The sequence below is a fragment of the Halichoerus grypus genome, chromosome 1 (genome assembly GCF_964656455.1).
Source record: "Halichoerus grypus chromosome 1, mHalGry1.hap1.1, whole genome shotgun sequence".
NCBI classification, from domain to species: domain Eukaryota; kingdom Metazoa; phylum Chordata; class Mammalia; order Carnivora; family Phocidae; genus Halichoerus; species Halichoerus grypus.
The window spans coordinates 211417466-211432169 of record NC_135712.1 but is presented as its reverse complement, the minus strand read 5'-3'; the positions used below and the strand labels follow the sequence as shown (position 1 = coordinate 211432169).

At 41.7% G+C, this 14704-nt stretch overlaps 1 protein-coding gene across 1 annotated transcript; it reads right to left on the bottom strand.

Annotated features, from left to right (window-relative positions):
- Positions 1 to 227: 227 nt before the first annotated feature.
- Positions 228 to 5111, bottom strand: LOC118518961 (methyl-CpG-binding domain protein 3-like 2B). Its single transcript, XM_078059546.1, has 3 exons — positions 5104 to 5111; positions 2431 to 2563; positions 228 to 812 (listed from the first exon to the last, which is right to left on the bottom strand). The coding sequence occupies exons 1-3, from the start codon at positions 5109 to 5111 to the stop codon at positions 228 to 230; spliced, it is 726 nt and encodes a 241-aa protein (XP_077915672.1).
- Positions 5112 to 14704: the final 9593 nt, after the last annotated feature.

Here is a 14704-nt window from a genome sequence, read left to right as displayed (position 1 = left end):
TCTGACTGACTTATTTCAAATGAAATCCAATCTCTTACCCACAAAACCACCACTCTATACTCTTTCACGCCTTTGTCTCTCAAAAGAGTTTAATGAAGTACAATTTTGATATAACAAAGCACAGAGCAAGAAACAGATTGACATCTCGACAGGAAGTGAAACTGGGGGCTGTCTCACAGTGAAGCACCCCACTGGATCCTTCCACACAACCTTTTCCTACTTTTCCTCTAGTTGTCAGAATGTTCAGAATGTCGCTCTTGGCTTCTGGCTCTCTCCACCTCCCTGGCAAGCCTGTCTGCCCTCAAGGCCTCAGCCAGTCTCTCTCTTGCTTTTTTCACTTTCCGAGTCTGTCTCCGGATATCTCCAGGTGTTACTGGCTGTCTGCAGATGGGTGGTGGGAGATAGAGACCCACTCCTGGGAACATCCCTGCCCAAACTGAAGATGGTACCGTGCTGGGCCCAGGGCCACTAGGTAGAGACCCTGCACCCGCACTGCCTGGTGCAATCACGTGTGAGGTATTTATGAAGTCCAAAGTACTTAAAATTTGTCCTTCACTGCTGCAGGCCTGGAGTCCCTGCAGTCTCCTGTACACAGAGATTTGCTGGGGCTTCTCCAAGGCCCTGTCCCGTTGACTGTACCTGACCTCGTTGCCAGGATGGGAAGTTATGCTCGTGACTGGCCTCTTAAAAATGCAGCTGGTCAGCCTTATAGGAGGTGCAGCTCTTTCATGATATCTTTTCTTGGCCTTGGCTAAATGGACTTGTCTTTTCTTCTCTATGGTCTGGGACATCATGTTTCTTTTGAGCTTGCCCTTTGAAAACAAAATGAAATGTGATATTTGAATAAAATGGGGGATGAGGACCACCAGCCACAAAGAATGTTCTCAGCTCATATGAATATTCCACCCTCCTCTCTCCATGGAGAAATGTGTCTTAAATTGCACAGTGCATCACAATCACCCAGAGGGTTGTTAAAACTCAGATTTCTGGGCCTCAAGCCAAGTAGGTCTGGGGTGGGGCCAAGAATCTGCCTTTCTAAGGGTTCTCAGGTGATGCTGATGCTGCTGGCACTGAGAACCAGTTCTGGAACACCATCAAGCAGATATAAGTCAAGGACAGAAAGCTTGAGGTCATTACCCAGTGCCAACTCCAGACCCTTTCCCCTCCACCATCTTCCCTGGAGGATGTTTCCCTCCTCCCACCCTTGTCGATGTCAACCACACACATGCTGGTACCCCCTGACCCACCATCATTTAGACACAAGGATCATAGGTCTCTTTGTATCCCAAGACTTCAGGTTTTCAGTATCTCCTTACTATGCTTTAGGACACACTACCTCCTGGTTTTCCTAGCTTTCATGCCTCATCTCCAGTGAGATCATGTCCCTCCCCACCCTGAGATACTTACTAGCTTTCACTTGCACACCCAAATCCCATCTTCACTCAACTATCCTCCTGTTCATAAATAATTTACCCCAAAGACACAGATGTAGTGAAAAGAAGGGCCATATGCACCCCAATGTTCCTAGCAGCAATGTCCACAATAGCCAAACTGTGGAAAGAGCCGAGATGCCTTTCAACAGATGAATGGATAAAGAAGATGTGGTCCATATATACAATGGAATATTACTCAGCCATCAGAAAAGATGAATACCCAACTTTTACATCAACATGGATGGGACTGGAGGAGATTATGCTAAGTGAAATAAGTCAAGCAGAGAAAGTCAATTATCATATGGTTTCACTTATTTGTGGAACATAAGGAATAGCATGGAGGACATTAGGAGAAGGAAGGGAAAAATGCGGGGGGGGGGCGGATTTGGAGGGAGAGATGAACCATGAGAGACTATGGACTCTGAGAAACAAACAGGGTTTTAGAGGGGAGGGAGGAGGGGGGATTGGTTAGCCTGGTGATGGGTATTAAGGAGGGCACGTACTGCATGGAGCACTGGGTGTTATACGAAAACAATGGATCATGGATCACCACATCAAAAACGAATGATGTATTGTATGGTGACTAACATAACATAATAAAATTTTTAAAAAATAATAACTCAGATATTTATTTGCAATATATTTATATACAAATATTCCCATAACACAGATCCCTTTTTTTTTTTCTTTTTTTTTTTTTTTGCACAAAGACCTCCATTGTAAACCATTTTCCAAGGTTCTGGTACAAAACATTCTCCCTGATACTCTTCATTCTCTTCTCCTTGTTAATGTCAGCTCCTCTTTCTGACTTAACACAACAAAGAGATGCTTCTTAGAAATCAATCCTGCTCTCACATTTGTTCATCCACACCCCTGTCTAGGCCATCCATCCATTTCCTGGACTTCAAATACCATTAGTCCATAGAGCTAGAAATGCCCATAGAATCAGCACAGATCTGACTCCAACCCTGATACCCAATGCCATCCTCCCACTCACCTCTTCAGTGATAATATTGATGACTCCAATCACAGTGACCAGATCCCAAGTTGAACCAACCAATTCCCCAAATAATTCACTGCTATCAAAGTGTCCCCAAACCCACTTGCTAGTACTAATGTCTTGTTTAAACCTGAGTGGCAATTGAGATACCACCCTACACCAGTTAGAATGGCAAAAATTGACAAGGCAAGAAACAACAAATGTTGGAGAGGTTGTGGAGAAAGGGGAACCCTCTTACACTGTTGGTGTGAATGCAAGTTGGTACAGCCACTTTGGAAAACAGTGTGAAGGTTCCTCAAAAAATTAAAAATAGAGCTACCCTATGACCCAGCAATTGCACTCCTGGGTATTTACCCCAAAGACACAGATGTAGCGAAAAGAAGGGACACATGAACCCCAATGTTTATAGCAGCAATGTCCACAGTTTGGCTACTGGAGCCAAGATGCCCTTCAACAGACCAATGGATAAAGATGTGGTCCATGTATACAATGGAATAATACTCAGCCATCAGAAAGGATGAATACCCAACTTTTGCATCAACGTGGATGGGACTGGAGGAGATTATGCTAAGTGAAATAAGTCAAGCAGAGAAAGTCAATTATCATATGGTTTCACTTATTTGGGGGAACATAAGGAATAGCATGGAGGACATTAGGAGAAAGAAGGAAAAAATGAAGGGGGGGAAATTGGAGGAGGAGATGAACCATGAGAGACTATGGACTCCAAGAAACAAACAGGGTTTTAGAGGGGAGGGGGCTGGGGTGATGGGTTAACCTGGTGATGGGTATTAAGGAGGGCACGTATTGCATGGAGCACTGGGTGTTATATGCAAACAATGAATCATGGAACACTACATCAAAAACTAATGATATACTGTATGGTGACTAACATAACATAATAAAATAAAATAAATTTTTTAAAAAAATAAAATAAACCTGAGTGGCATTCTGGCCACCCTACCACTTCACACTCTTATAACAATGAATCCTGAATCCATCTAATAAACTCAACACCAAAAAACAAAAAATCCAGTCAAGAAATGGGCAGAAGACATAAACAGACATTTCTCCAAAGAAGACATACAAATGGCCAAGAGATACATGGAAAAATGCTCAACATCATTCAGCATCAGGGAAATATAAATCAAAACCACAATGAGATACCACCTCACACTAGTCAGAATGGCTAAAGTTAACAAATCAGGAAACAGATGTTGGTGAGGATTCAGAGAAAGGGGAACCCTCTTACACTGTTGGTGGGAATGCAAACTGGTGCAGCCACTCTGGAAAACAGTATGGAGGTTCCTCAAAAAGTTAAAAATAGAACTACCCTATGACCCAGCAATTGCACTACTAGGTATTTATCCAAAAGATATAAACATAGTGATTCGAAGGGGCACATGCACCCCAATGTTTATAGCAGCAATGTCCACAGTAGCCAAAATATGGAAAGAGCCCAGATGTCCATCAACAGATGAATGGATAAAGATGATATAATGGAATATTACTCAGCCATCAAAAAGAATGAAATCTTGTCATTTGCAACAATGTGGATAGAACTAAAGGGCATTATTCTAAGCAAAATAAGTCAGCCAGAGAAAGACAAATACCATATGATTTCACTCATATGTGGAATTTAAGAAACAAAACAGATGAACATGGGAGAAAGGAAGGAAAAATAAAATAAGATAAAAACAGAGAGAGAGGCAAACCATAAGAGACTCTTAACTCTAGGAAACAAACAGGGTTGCTGGAGGGATGGTGGGTGGGGGGATGGGGTAATTGCATGATGGGCATTAAGGAGGGCACTTGATGTAATGAACACTGGGTGTTATATGCAACTGATGAATCACTGAATTCTACCCCTGAAACTAATAATATACTATATATTAACTAAATTGAATTTAAATAAAATTTTTTAAAATCAAATAAATAAGACTCTCAACTTCTGAATAATTGTTGAGCACCTTTCAGTTTCCCTACAAAATACCATTTCTCCAGTGACCTTTCCTGATCCAGCCATCAGAATTACATTTTCTGTAATTTTAATTTTTTCAATGTTCACTACTACATGTATTTCTTTCATATTGTTTTTCTTTTTTTAAGATTTTATTTATTTATTTGAGAGAGAGAGAGAAGGAGCAGGGGAAGGGGGAGGGAGAAGCAGGCTCCCTGCTGAGCAGGGAGCCCAATGCAGGGCTCGATCCCAGGACCCTGAGATCATGACCTGAGCAGAAGGCAGACGTACAACCGAGCCACCCAGGTGCCTCTCATATTGTTTTTCTATAAATTGGATATTCAGTGAAGAGAAGACTAATGTGAACTTTAATGTTTTACACCCAGTATCCACTTGTTTTGCCTTAAAAGGTGCTCAGTTATATTTATTGAAAGAAATTATTCAAACTCAAAAAAATACTTTCTAGATTTTTCAAATAAATTCACTCAACCATAATTATACAATGACATAATCTCTACGGTGGCAGACTGCACTAAATTATCACTGCCTGAGTTTTTTTTTTTTTATCCTTTCTCCCTGGAATTCATTATAGCATTCCCTTTATTCACAGTTTCAGTCAACCAAGGTCAACTGTGGTCTGAGGTCCAGACGGAATGGTTAGGGATGTAGCCTAACCCTACATCAGAGTGCTTCTGTCATTCACTTCACTTCACCTCATCATGTAGGCATTTTGTCATCTTACATCATCACAAGAAGGGGGAGTACAGTACAGTAGGATATTTTGAGAGAGACTACATTTACATAACCTTATTATATTGTTAAAATTATTCTACTTATTGTTGTTAATTTCTTGCTGTACCCAATTGATAAATTAAACTGTATCATAAGTATGTATGTATAGGAAAAAAACATATATAGGATATATATAGGGTTCAATACTATCCATGGTTTCAGGTATCCACTGAGGGTCTTGGAACATGTTCCTCGGGGATATGGGAGGAGTACTATAGAAGACTCTAATCACAATAAGCTGTCTAAAATGCAAACCTAATCAATGTGCCTTTCTTTTTAAACCAATCATTTCTCTTTTTTTAATTTTATTTTATTATGTTAGTCACCATACAATACATCATTAGTTTTTGATGTAGTGATCCACGATTCATTGTTTTTGTATAACACCCAGTGCTCCATGCAGTACGTGCACTCCTTAATACCCATCACCGGGCTAACCCACTCCCCCACCCCCCTCCCCTCTAGAACCCTCAGTTTGTTTCTCAGAGTCCATAGTCTCTCATGGTTCATCTCTCCCTCTGATCATTTCTATCTTTTTTTAGAGGGAAGCCATAAACCTCATATCATTCCTGTTGTCCTGCCATAATTATCTTTTAAAGCTTTATTCATTTATTTTAGAGAGAGAGAGAGGGAGAGAGAGGCAGACTCCCTGCTGAACACGCAGGGAGCCCGACACAGGGCTTGATCCCAGGACCCTGGGATCATGACCTGAGTCAAAGGCAGACACCTAACCAACTGAGCCACCCAGGCACCCCTCCTGCCATAATTATTAATACCAACACTTTCAATACTCAAGAGGTCCCAGTGTGGAGGGAAAATTATTTGATCCTCCCATTTATAGAGCACCTATTTTATGCCAAGTTGTGCACTAAAACCCATGATCCAGAATTTAACTTAACAAAGTCACTGCCCCTATTTATTTTAATCTTGGTGAGAGGAAAGAGTTAATACAAAGAGTAATGAATGTCTAATATCATGTCAGGTATAATTAACAGCTGTGATAAATAGTAAGGTTGATACAGAGAGAAAGAGGGAGGGATGGAGGAAGATAGTAGGGAGGGATAACAGGACAAAGAAATTAACTACAATTATTGATGATGAGATTAGGGAAGGACTAACTGAGGACATATTTGAGCAAAGAATTGAATTAAAAAAAAAAAAAAGACCAAGCACATTGTGGGTAAAGAATTTTCCAGAGAGGGGAAGGATTTAAACAGTGCAGGACCAAAGGCTACATCCACTTCCTAGTGATATTGTTGGTTGAAACAAAACAACAAAACAAAAACATCTAGCCTATTAGCCCAAGAAAATTTCCATATGTAAAATAGTACAACACCTTGAACATTACTTAAAAAACATTAACACCTAAGAAACAGCTTTCAGTAAGATATCTCCTCATTTTTAAAGCTCCTGTCTGCTCACTTAGAAGAAGCTTCACAGAAGGGTAAGTATATTAATGGGCACTGGTGCCATCATTATGCGCTCCACACTCACCAGAGTAGGCTGGTTTGGAGAACAGGTGGATGCAGGTCCTTCCATGGCTGCAGTTGTGCTTCCCCTAGTCCTGATGTGAGAGCCCGTGGCTTGCTAGAAAATGTGAGACTTCTGCTTCTGATTCCCCTTTTATGGAGGAAGGGAGTGGATAACCCAATCAGCCGATAATCCAGAAGATCCTGTCTTTATATCAATGGGATTTGAGCAATTCCTAAATCTTTATACAAAGACACAAAAATTGGGGCACCTGGCTGGCTCAGTCAGAGGAGCCTGTGACTCCATCTTGAGGTTGTGAATTTGAACCCTACATTGGGTGTAGAGATTACTTAAATAAATAAACTTTAAAAAAACACACACAAAAATGTGGGGCTTTTGACATGGTTAGATATTGTTGTAGATGAAATCGTTGAATACATTTTTATGTAAGATACATCTGGGTTTTTTAAAAGATTTTATTTATTATTTATTTCGCAGAGAGAGAGAGTACAAGCAGGGGGTTTGGCAAGCAGAGGGAGAGGGAGAAGCAGGCTCTGCTGAGCAGGGAGCCCAATGCAGGGCTCTATCCCAGGACCCTGGGATCGTGACCTGAGCCGAAGGCAGATGCTTAACCAACTGAGCCACCCAGGTGCCCTGTAAGGTACATTTCTATCTGCAGTTTCTATCCACATTTTAATGTTTCCTGTTTCTCCCACTATGGATACATTTCATAAAAATAGAAATGGAAGTTTCTATGTATAAAAATTTTCATACATCTTATGTTTTATTAGGAAAAAATTAGAAACTAACTGCTTCTTACTAATGGAATGTCCAAAATATTTATTAACAATCCTATGGAATGTATCACAAAAACATTAAAAGTAAATTGATATTTTGTGCATTTATATTTCATTTAATTGCCAGTAAATCTGAGAGTACTTCAGCCATCTTATGCTTTCTCTACCGTTTGACCTAAATAGTTAATGTTCCTTTACTCTCTTCATTTTACTGACTTTGATTTAACTCTTTTATTTTGGACTTTTTTTTTTTTTTTTTGAGACAGAGAGAGAGTGTGTGTGAGCACACAAGAAGGGGGGAGGGGCAAGGGGCAGAGGGAGAAGCAGGATCCCCTTTGAGCAGGGAGCCTGATGGGGGACCCCTGGGACTATGACCTGAGCTGAAGATGCTTAACAACTGAGCCACCCAGGCACCCCTAACTCTTTTATTATTCTACTGTTCCCTCAATAGACTTATCAGTTACAATCATATACAAATCTTCATGTAGTTAATGAGGGACACCTGGGTGGCTCAGTTGTTAAGGGTCTGACTCTTAATTTCAGCTCAGTCTTGATCTCAGGGTGGGGAGTTCAAGCCCTGCCTTGCACTCCACACTTGTTGTGGGGCCTACTTAATGAGTCCTTTACTTAATGTAGTCTAATACAACTACTTTTTCCACCTTCCCCAAATGCTAATACCTTCAAACACTTCCAACTACATTTTTAACCTTTCTGACTCTGCTTTGCTGTCCTCATGCATTTCAATTCTACGTATATTTTAATCTCCAAGAGAGATTTCTAGAATTGCCTCATAAAACAAAATTCATTTGTAATTGTAAATTTTCCTTTCCTTCTCTTCATTCCTTCCTGCATTCTTGATTTTCAATCTGGGAGTCTATTCCTTTGGATTGAAGAAATCACTCTAGTATTTGCTTTCTAGATCAAGTCTGCTAACAATGAAATGTTTCATTTTAAGTTGTTCTTAAGATATCTTTATTGTGGGCAGTAGCGCTGCTGGGTATAGAATTCTGGTTTTGATATGACATTTCTTCTAGCATTTTTTTTTTCGGTACTAACAGGTGGTTTGGTTTTTTTTAATTTTTTAAATTTTATTATGTTATGTTAGTCAACCTACAATACATCATTCGTTTTTGATGTGGTGATCCACAGTCCATTGTTTTCATATAACACCCAGTGCTCCATGCACTACGTGCCCTCCTTAATACCCATCACTGGGCTAACCCATTCCCCCTCCCCCCCAAAACCCTGTTTGTTTCTCAGAGTTCATAGTCTCTCATGGTTCATCTCTCCCTCCGATATCCCCCTCTTCATTTTTCCCTTCCTTCTACTAATGTCCTCCATTCTATTCCTTATGTTCCACAAATAAGTGAAACCATATGACAATTGACTTTCTCTGCTTGACTTATTTCACTTAGCGTGATCTCCTCCAGTCCCATCCATGTTGATGTAAAAGTTGGGTATTCATCCTTTCTGATGGCTGAGTAATATTCCATTGTATATATGGACCACATCTTCTTTATCCATTCATCTGTTGAAGGGCATCTTGGCTCTTTCCACAATTTGGCTATTGTGGACATTGCTGCTAGGAACATTGGGGTGCATATGGCCCTTCTTTTCACTACATCTGTGTCTTTGGGGTAAATACCCAGGAGTGCAATTGCTGGGTCATAGGGTAGCTCTATTTTTAATTTTTTGAGGAACCTCCACACTGTTTCCAAAGTGGCTGTACCAGTTGCATTCCCACCAACAGTGTAAGAGGGTTCCCCTTTCTCCACAACCTCTCCAACATTTGTTGTTTCTTGCCCTGTCCATTTTTGCCATTCTAACTGGTGGAAGGTGGTATCTCAATGTGGTTTTGATTTGAATTTCCCTGATGGCTAATGATGATGAACATTTTTTCATGTGTCTGTTAGCCATTTGTATGTCTTCTTTGGAAAAATGTCTTTTCATATCTTCTGCCCATTTTTTGACTTGATTCTTTGTTTTTTGGGTGTTGAGTTTGAGAAGTTCTTTATAGATCTTGGATACCAGCCCTTTATCTGTAGTGTCATTTGCAAATATCTTCTCCCATTCCATGGGTTGCCTCTTTGTTTTGTTGACTGTTTCCTTTGCTGTGCAGAAGCTTTTTATCTTGATGAAATCCCAAAAGTTCATTTTTGCTTTTGTTTCACTAGCCTTTGGAGATGTATCTTGAAAGAAGTTGCTGTGGCCAATGTCAAAGAGGTTACTGCCTATGTTCTCAAACTCAACACCCAAAAAACAAATAATAAGTCAAAAAGTGGGCAGAAGATATGAAAAGACACTTCTCTGAAGAAGACATACAAATGGCTAAGAGACACATGAAAAAATGTTCATCATCATTAGCCATCAGGGAAATCCAAATCAAAACCACACTGAGATACCACCTTACACCAGTCAGAATGGCAAAAATGAACAGGGCAAGAAACAACAAATGTTGGAGAGGTTGTGGAGAAAGGGGAACCCTCTTACACTGTTGGTGGGAATGCAAGTTGGTACAGCCACTTTGGAAAACAGTGTGGAGGTTCCTCAAAAATTTAAAAATAGAGCTACCCTATGACCCAGCAATTGTACTCCTGGGTATTTACCCCAAAGACACAGATGTAGTGAAAAGAAGGGCCATATGCACCCCAGTGTTCATAGCAGCAATATCCGCAATAGCCAAACTGTGGAAAGAGCCGAGATGCCCTTCAACAGATGAATGGATAAAGAAGATGTGGTCCATATATACAATGGAATATTACTCAGCCATCAGAAAAGATGAATACCCAACTTCTACATCAACATGGATGGGACTGGAGGAGATTATGCTAAGTGAAATAAGTCAAGCAGAGGAAAGTCAATTATCATATGGTTTCACTTATTTGTGGAACATAAGGAATAACATGGAGGACATTAGGAGAAGGAAGGGAAAAATGGGGGGGGGGGAATTGGAGGGAGAGATGAACCATGAGAGACTATGGACCTGAGAAACAAACAGGGTTTTAGAGGGGAGGGGGGAGGGGGGATTGGTTAGCCTGGTGATGGGTATTAAGGAGGGCACGTACTGCATGGAGCACTGGGTGTTACACAAAAACAATGAATCATGGATCACTACATCAAAAACTAATGATGTATTGTATGGTGACTAACATAACATAATAAAATTTTTTTTAAAAAGACCAAAAAAAATAATAAAATAAAATAATAAAATAAAAAGATAGCAGAGGAGTTTCACAATGAGGAGAAGTGTTTTCCTTTTGATACAAGAAAACTCAAATTGATAGGAAAAAATTATAACTTGGATCATAATAAGCTCATGAGAAGCCACTGTTCATTAAAATTCACCAGTAAGGGGCGCCTGGGTGGCTCAGTTGGTTAAGTGTCTGCCTTGGACTCAGGTCATGATCTCGGGGTCCTGGAATCGAGCCCCACAGTGGGCTCCCTGCTCCGTGGGGAGCCTGCTTCTTCCTCTGCCTCTGCCCCTCCCCTCTGCTTGTGCTCTCTCTCTCTCAAATAAATAAATAAATAAATAAAATCTTTAAATAAAATAAAATAAAATTCACCAGTAAGACAGAGGGGGTGGACAACCTGGGTGAGAGAAGAAACTGACATCACACACATCTAGTAAAGTACACCAAGCCAAATTATGTAAAGAATTCTGTCAAATAAAAAATAAAACTGAAAACCCACTAGAAAAGTGACTCAAAATTCTAAAATAGGCACACCATAAAAAAGGATAAACAAATACTCAGTTAACATGTTTAAAAAAAATGTTTAACCTCTTTTGTTTCTGGGAAATGCTAATAAAAGTCACAATGAGATACTATAAAAGAGACAGTAGCTGAAATGAAAGGACAGCATGAGTCCCGCCTGCTGCCCAAGCTATGGAGCAGTCAGATCATTTCTGCATGGCCAGTGAGAATCTAAATTGGTAGAACCAGCATCTGGTAGAACTATAGGAAAACAGCCCCAGAACTGTAAACCTGGGTGCACAACTGACAAGTTTTAGTCTGGTCTCAAGGACTGGAGTCTAAACAGCTCCTTGCTAGAAACAAATCAAATGTGCATCCTCAGGGAATGGATGGATATACGCTGTGGCATCTGCACCCAATGGAACTCAACCCCGCGATAAGAATTCACAAATAACTACAGAGAAGAGTAAGAATGGATCTCACAAATGTGATGTGGAGCCACACACCCATGGGAACAGCCCCAGGACAGCGAGCTGCCGGTGGTGATTGACAGCTGCTCCAGGACTACACAGGAAAGCCCCTGGGTTCTTACAGAGTGATGGGTGGGACACTGGAGCCCAACATCCAGACCCCAGGGACTTCCAGGAGCTGTCGTTCCAGGTGGTTGTCAGAGTAACTGCAGCACGCTGGTGGTCGCTCCCAAGGTTGGTTGGGGAGGGTGACTTGACTGGCAGCTCCCCCACGTCCCCGACTCCCCTTTGAGCCTCCCCTGGAGGCCGAGGACTCAGCTTTTCTCCCCCCGGAGGCTGCAGAGTCCCAGCATGCACGTGATCACCTCCAACTGCCCTGGGAGGTGAAGTCCCGGTCCTGGCACCACCGGCAGTCCCGGCGCAGCTCAGGCTCAGCAACTGGGTCCTGGTGGTTGTCCCTGCACCCATCCTGAGCTCACAGAGTGTCACCAGTTCTCTGCCCAGGCCTGGTGGCTCCATCCCTCCAGGCCAATGCACGTGGGGAATCAACATTGGAGAAGGATCCGTCTCAGCCCAGAGAGCAGAGCACATGCGCGTCCCCCTTGCAGATGAGGAGGGCGAGGCTCCCCGGGGCCACCAGCTCCAACCCCCGTCGGCACCCTCAGCCAACCCATCCCGGGGATTGACCCCTCTAGCCTCATTACATTGGTCCTCAAGCCTCTCTCCAGCTGCCATCAGCTTCCCATGCCCAGTCGGAGGATGCACCCCTCCGGAGGTCTGGGGTCCTGGCCCAGCTCCACATTCAGACCTCTGCCTCCCTCTCCGAGTCCAGAGCCCAGAACCTGCCTTGTGGCCTATTGCAGACCACCCTTCCAGGCCTGGAGGTGACTCTTCTAAGGGGATTGTCCCCAAGCACCCACCCCTCTGTCAAGAATTGGCACACGCCATTCAGGAACGGTGGACACCTGCTTCTTCTAAGGCGGTCTGCATGAACCCACCTCACCTGCACTTAAGAACATCACAAATGGAGATGCTGGGGGCTCTCACCCAAACCTTTGCTCTGCAATGGATGCCGATGCGAGATGAGAGAGACAACCTAGAGTTTGGAGAGAAAATATTGCAAATCTCATTTATCACAAAGGACTAATACACAAAATAGAGAAAATCTCCTAATAGCCCTTGGTTGCAGGGGGGAGGGAGACCCAGAGGGAAAATAGGGGAAAGACTTCAATAGACATTACACAAAGAAAAGCAGTCGAAAGCTGTCCAACATCCCACCCGAGGGCAATGCAAATGAAATCCACTGTGAGATACCAGAACCCAGCTCCTAGGGTGGCTGCAATGAACATTGGGACCCTAAAGTGGACTGGGGAAGATAAAGCAGCTGGAAATCTGGCCCATTCCTTGTGGGAATGCAATATGGGACAACCACTTGGGGAAAATGATGTGTAATTACTTCTGCATTAATCATACACTTACCTTCGCCCCAGCTTTCACACGCTGAGCTATTTACTTGAGAGAAATGAAAAGATATGTTCATAAAAGCACTGAATGCCAAGGGTTATAGCAGCTGCATTCACAATGGCCAAAAGCTGGATGTGACTCCAGTGTCCTTCAAACTGAATGGATATCCAAATGATGACCCATCCCTCACAGGGGATGCTACTCAGCATTAAAGGGGATGGGATTTTTTAATTTGATTCCAAGTTTATGGTAAAATTATTATAAATATTAATATTTGATTTAGTTATTTGGAAGATTATAAATCTACTTTGGGAAATTTAGCTCTGTGAGTCTTATAACAGTAAATCTTTTGTATCTGCATACGGATCAAGTATATTTGATCAAATTTAACTTTGGAACTGAATACACTGTAATTGTGAACACACACTGGATTTCAAAGCTCTGAACAAAGACAAGTTATAACATATCTTACTCATTGCTTTAGTGTGGATTATAATTCAAGTGATAACATTGGATTTCTTGAGTTAAATAAAATGTTTCAAAACTGCAGTTGATCGATTAGTGTTTATTTTGGTAAATGTGTTTGCTCAAAAATTGGAAATGATATGGCAGTTGTTACATGTCTATTGGGTTTGGCTGGATGAAGCCAATGATAGCTAAGCCCACAAGAGTGGACAGGGTTGATTTCCCAAAGGAAAGGAAGCTCCACCAGCCCCTGGAGAATGTAATCCACCCGCTTTGATAGTATGTGTGTGCATATACACACAAACTTAAAAATGTAGCAGGGTTATATTCATATCTCACACACACACACACACACAACTTCTTACACAAAAGCACATTCACAAATCCAATCTAAATTGGCCTGAGATCAACCCCAAATTTCCATCAGAATTTCTCAAATGTCAAGAGGCTGCTAATCTAAGAAGTCCTCATAGCTGCTCTCAGAAAAGGAAGTCAGAAGCCAGATTATTTCAACAATTTGGTGGGAATCAAAACCAGAAAGTCTGTCAAGATGTCTTGTGCATTTCCTTCTGCTTCTCTTAGGAATTCAATACTTATGGATAACATTCCCTATAATATTCTTTTTATAAATAATTTTTCTGTGTAAAGATACCATTTCTATTTACAATGTAAAAATGTATAATAAACAAATAAAAATAAGTATTTCTTGAAATGAATGAATAGGGTAGAGCCGGCAGTGAATATCAGTTATGCAATACTTAGAGAATGGGGGTTCAGTCACGGAACAGGTCACATTGGAGGAATTCTAACAGCTTTAGGCTGATTCTGATTATATCCACCTCATTGATTGAGTTATCCTCAACCTTTCCCCTCTTCCTGGCCCATCCTGTTATTTAGTACCAGGGCTAAACAATCACATTGGACAATGCTAACAAATCCACTGGTTCTTCTCCATGTGACAACACATGGGGGATTCCCCCAAGACCTCACTCTGTTTCTGCACTCTTCTCCCTTCACAAGGCCACAGGAACATCTCCAAAACTCAACCTCTGTGAGTGCCCACCTTCAATGTCCATGGTGTTTGCACACTTGCCTCCAGGGAGTCTCCAGGGTTGGCTCTTAACAAGGGTTTGAACAGAACTTGGACATGCAGCCTGGGACATC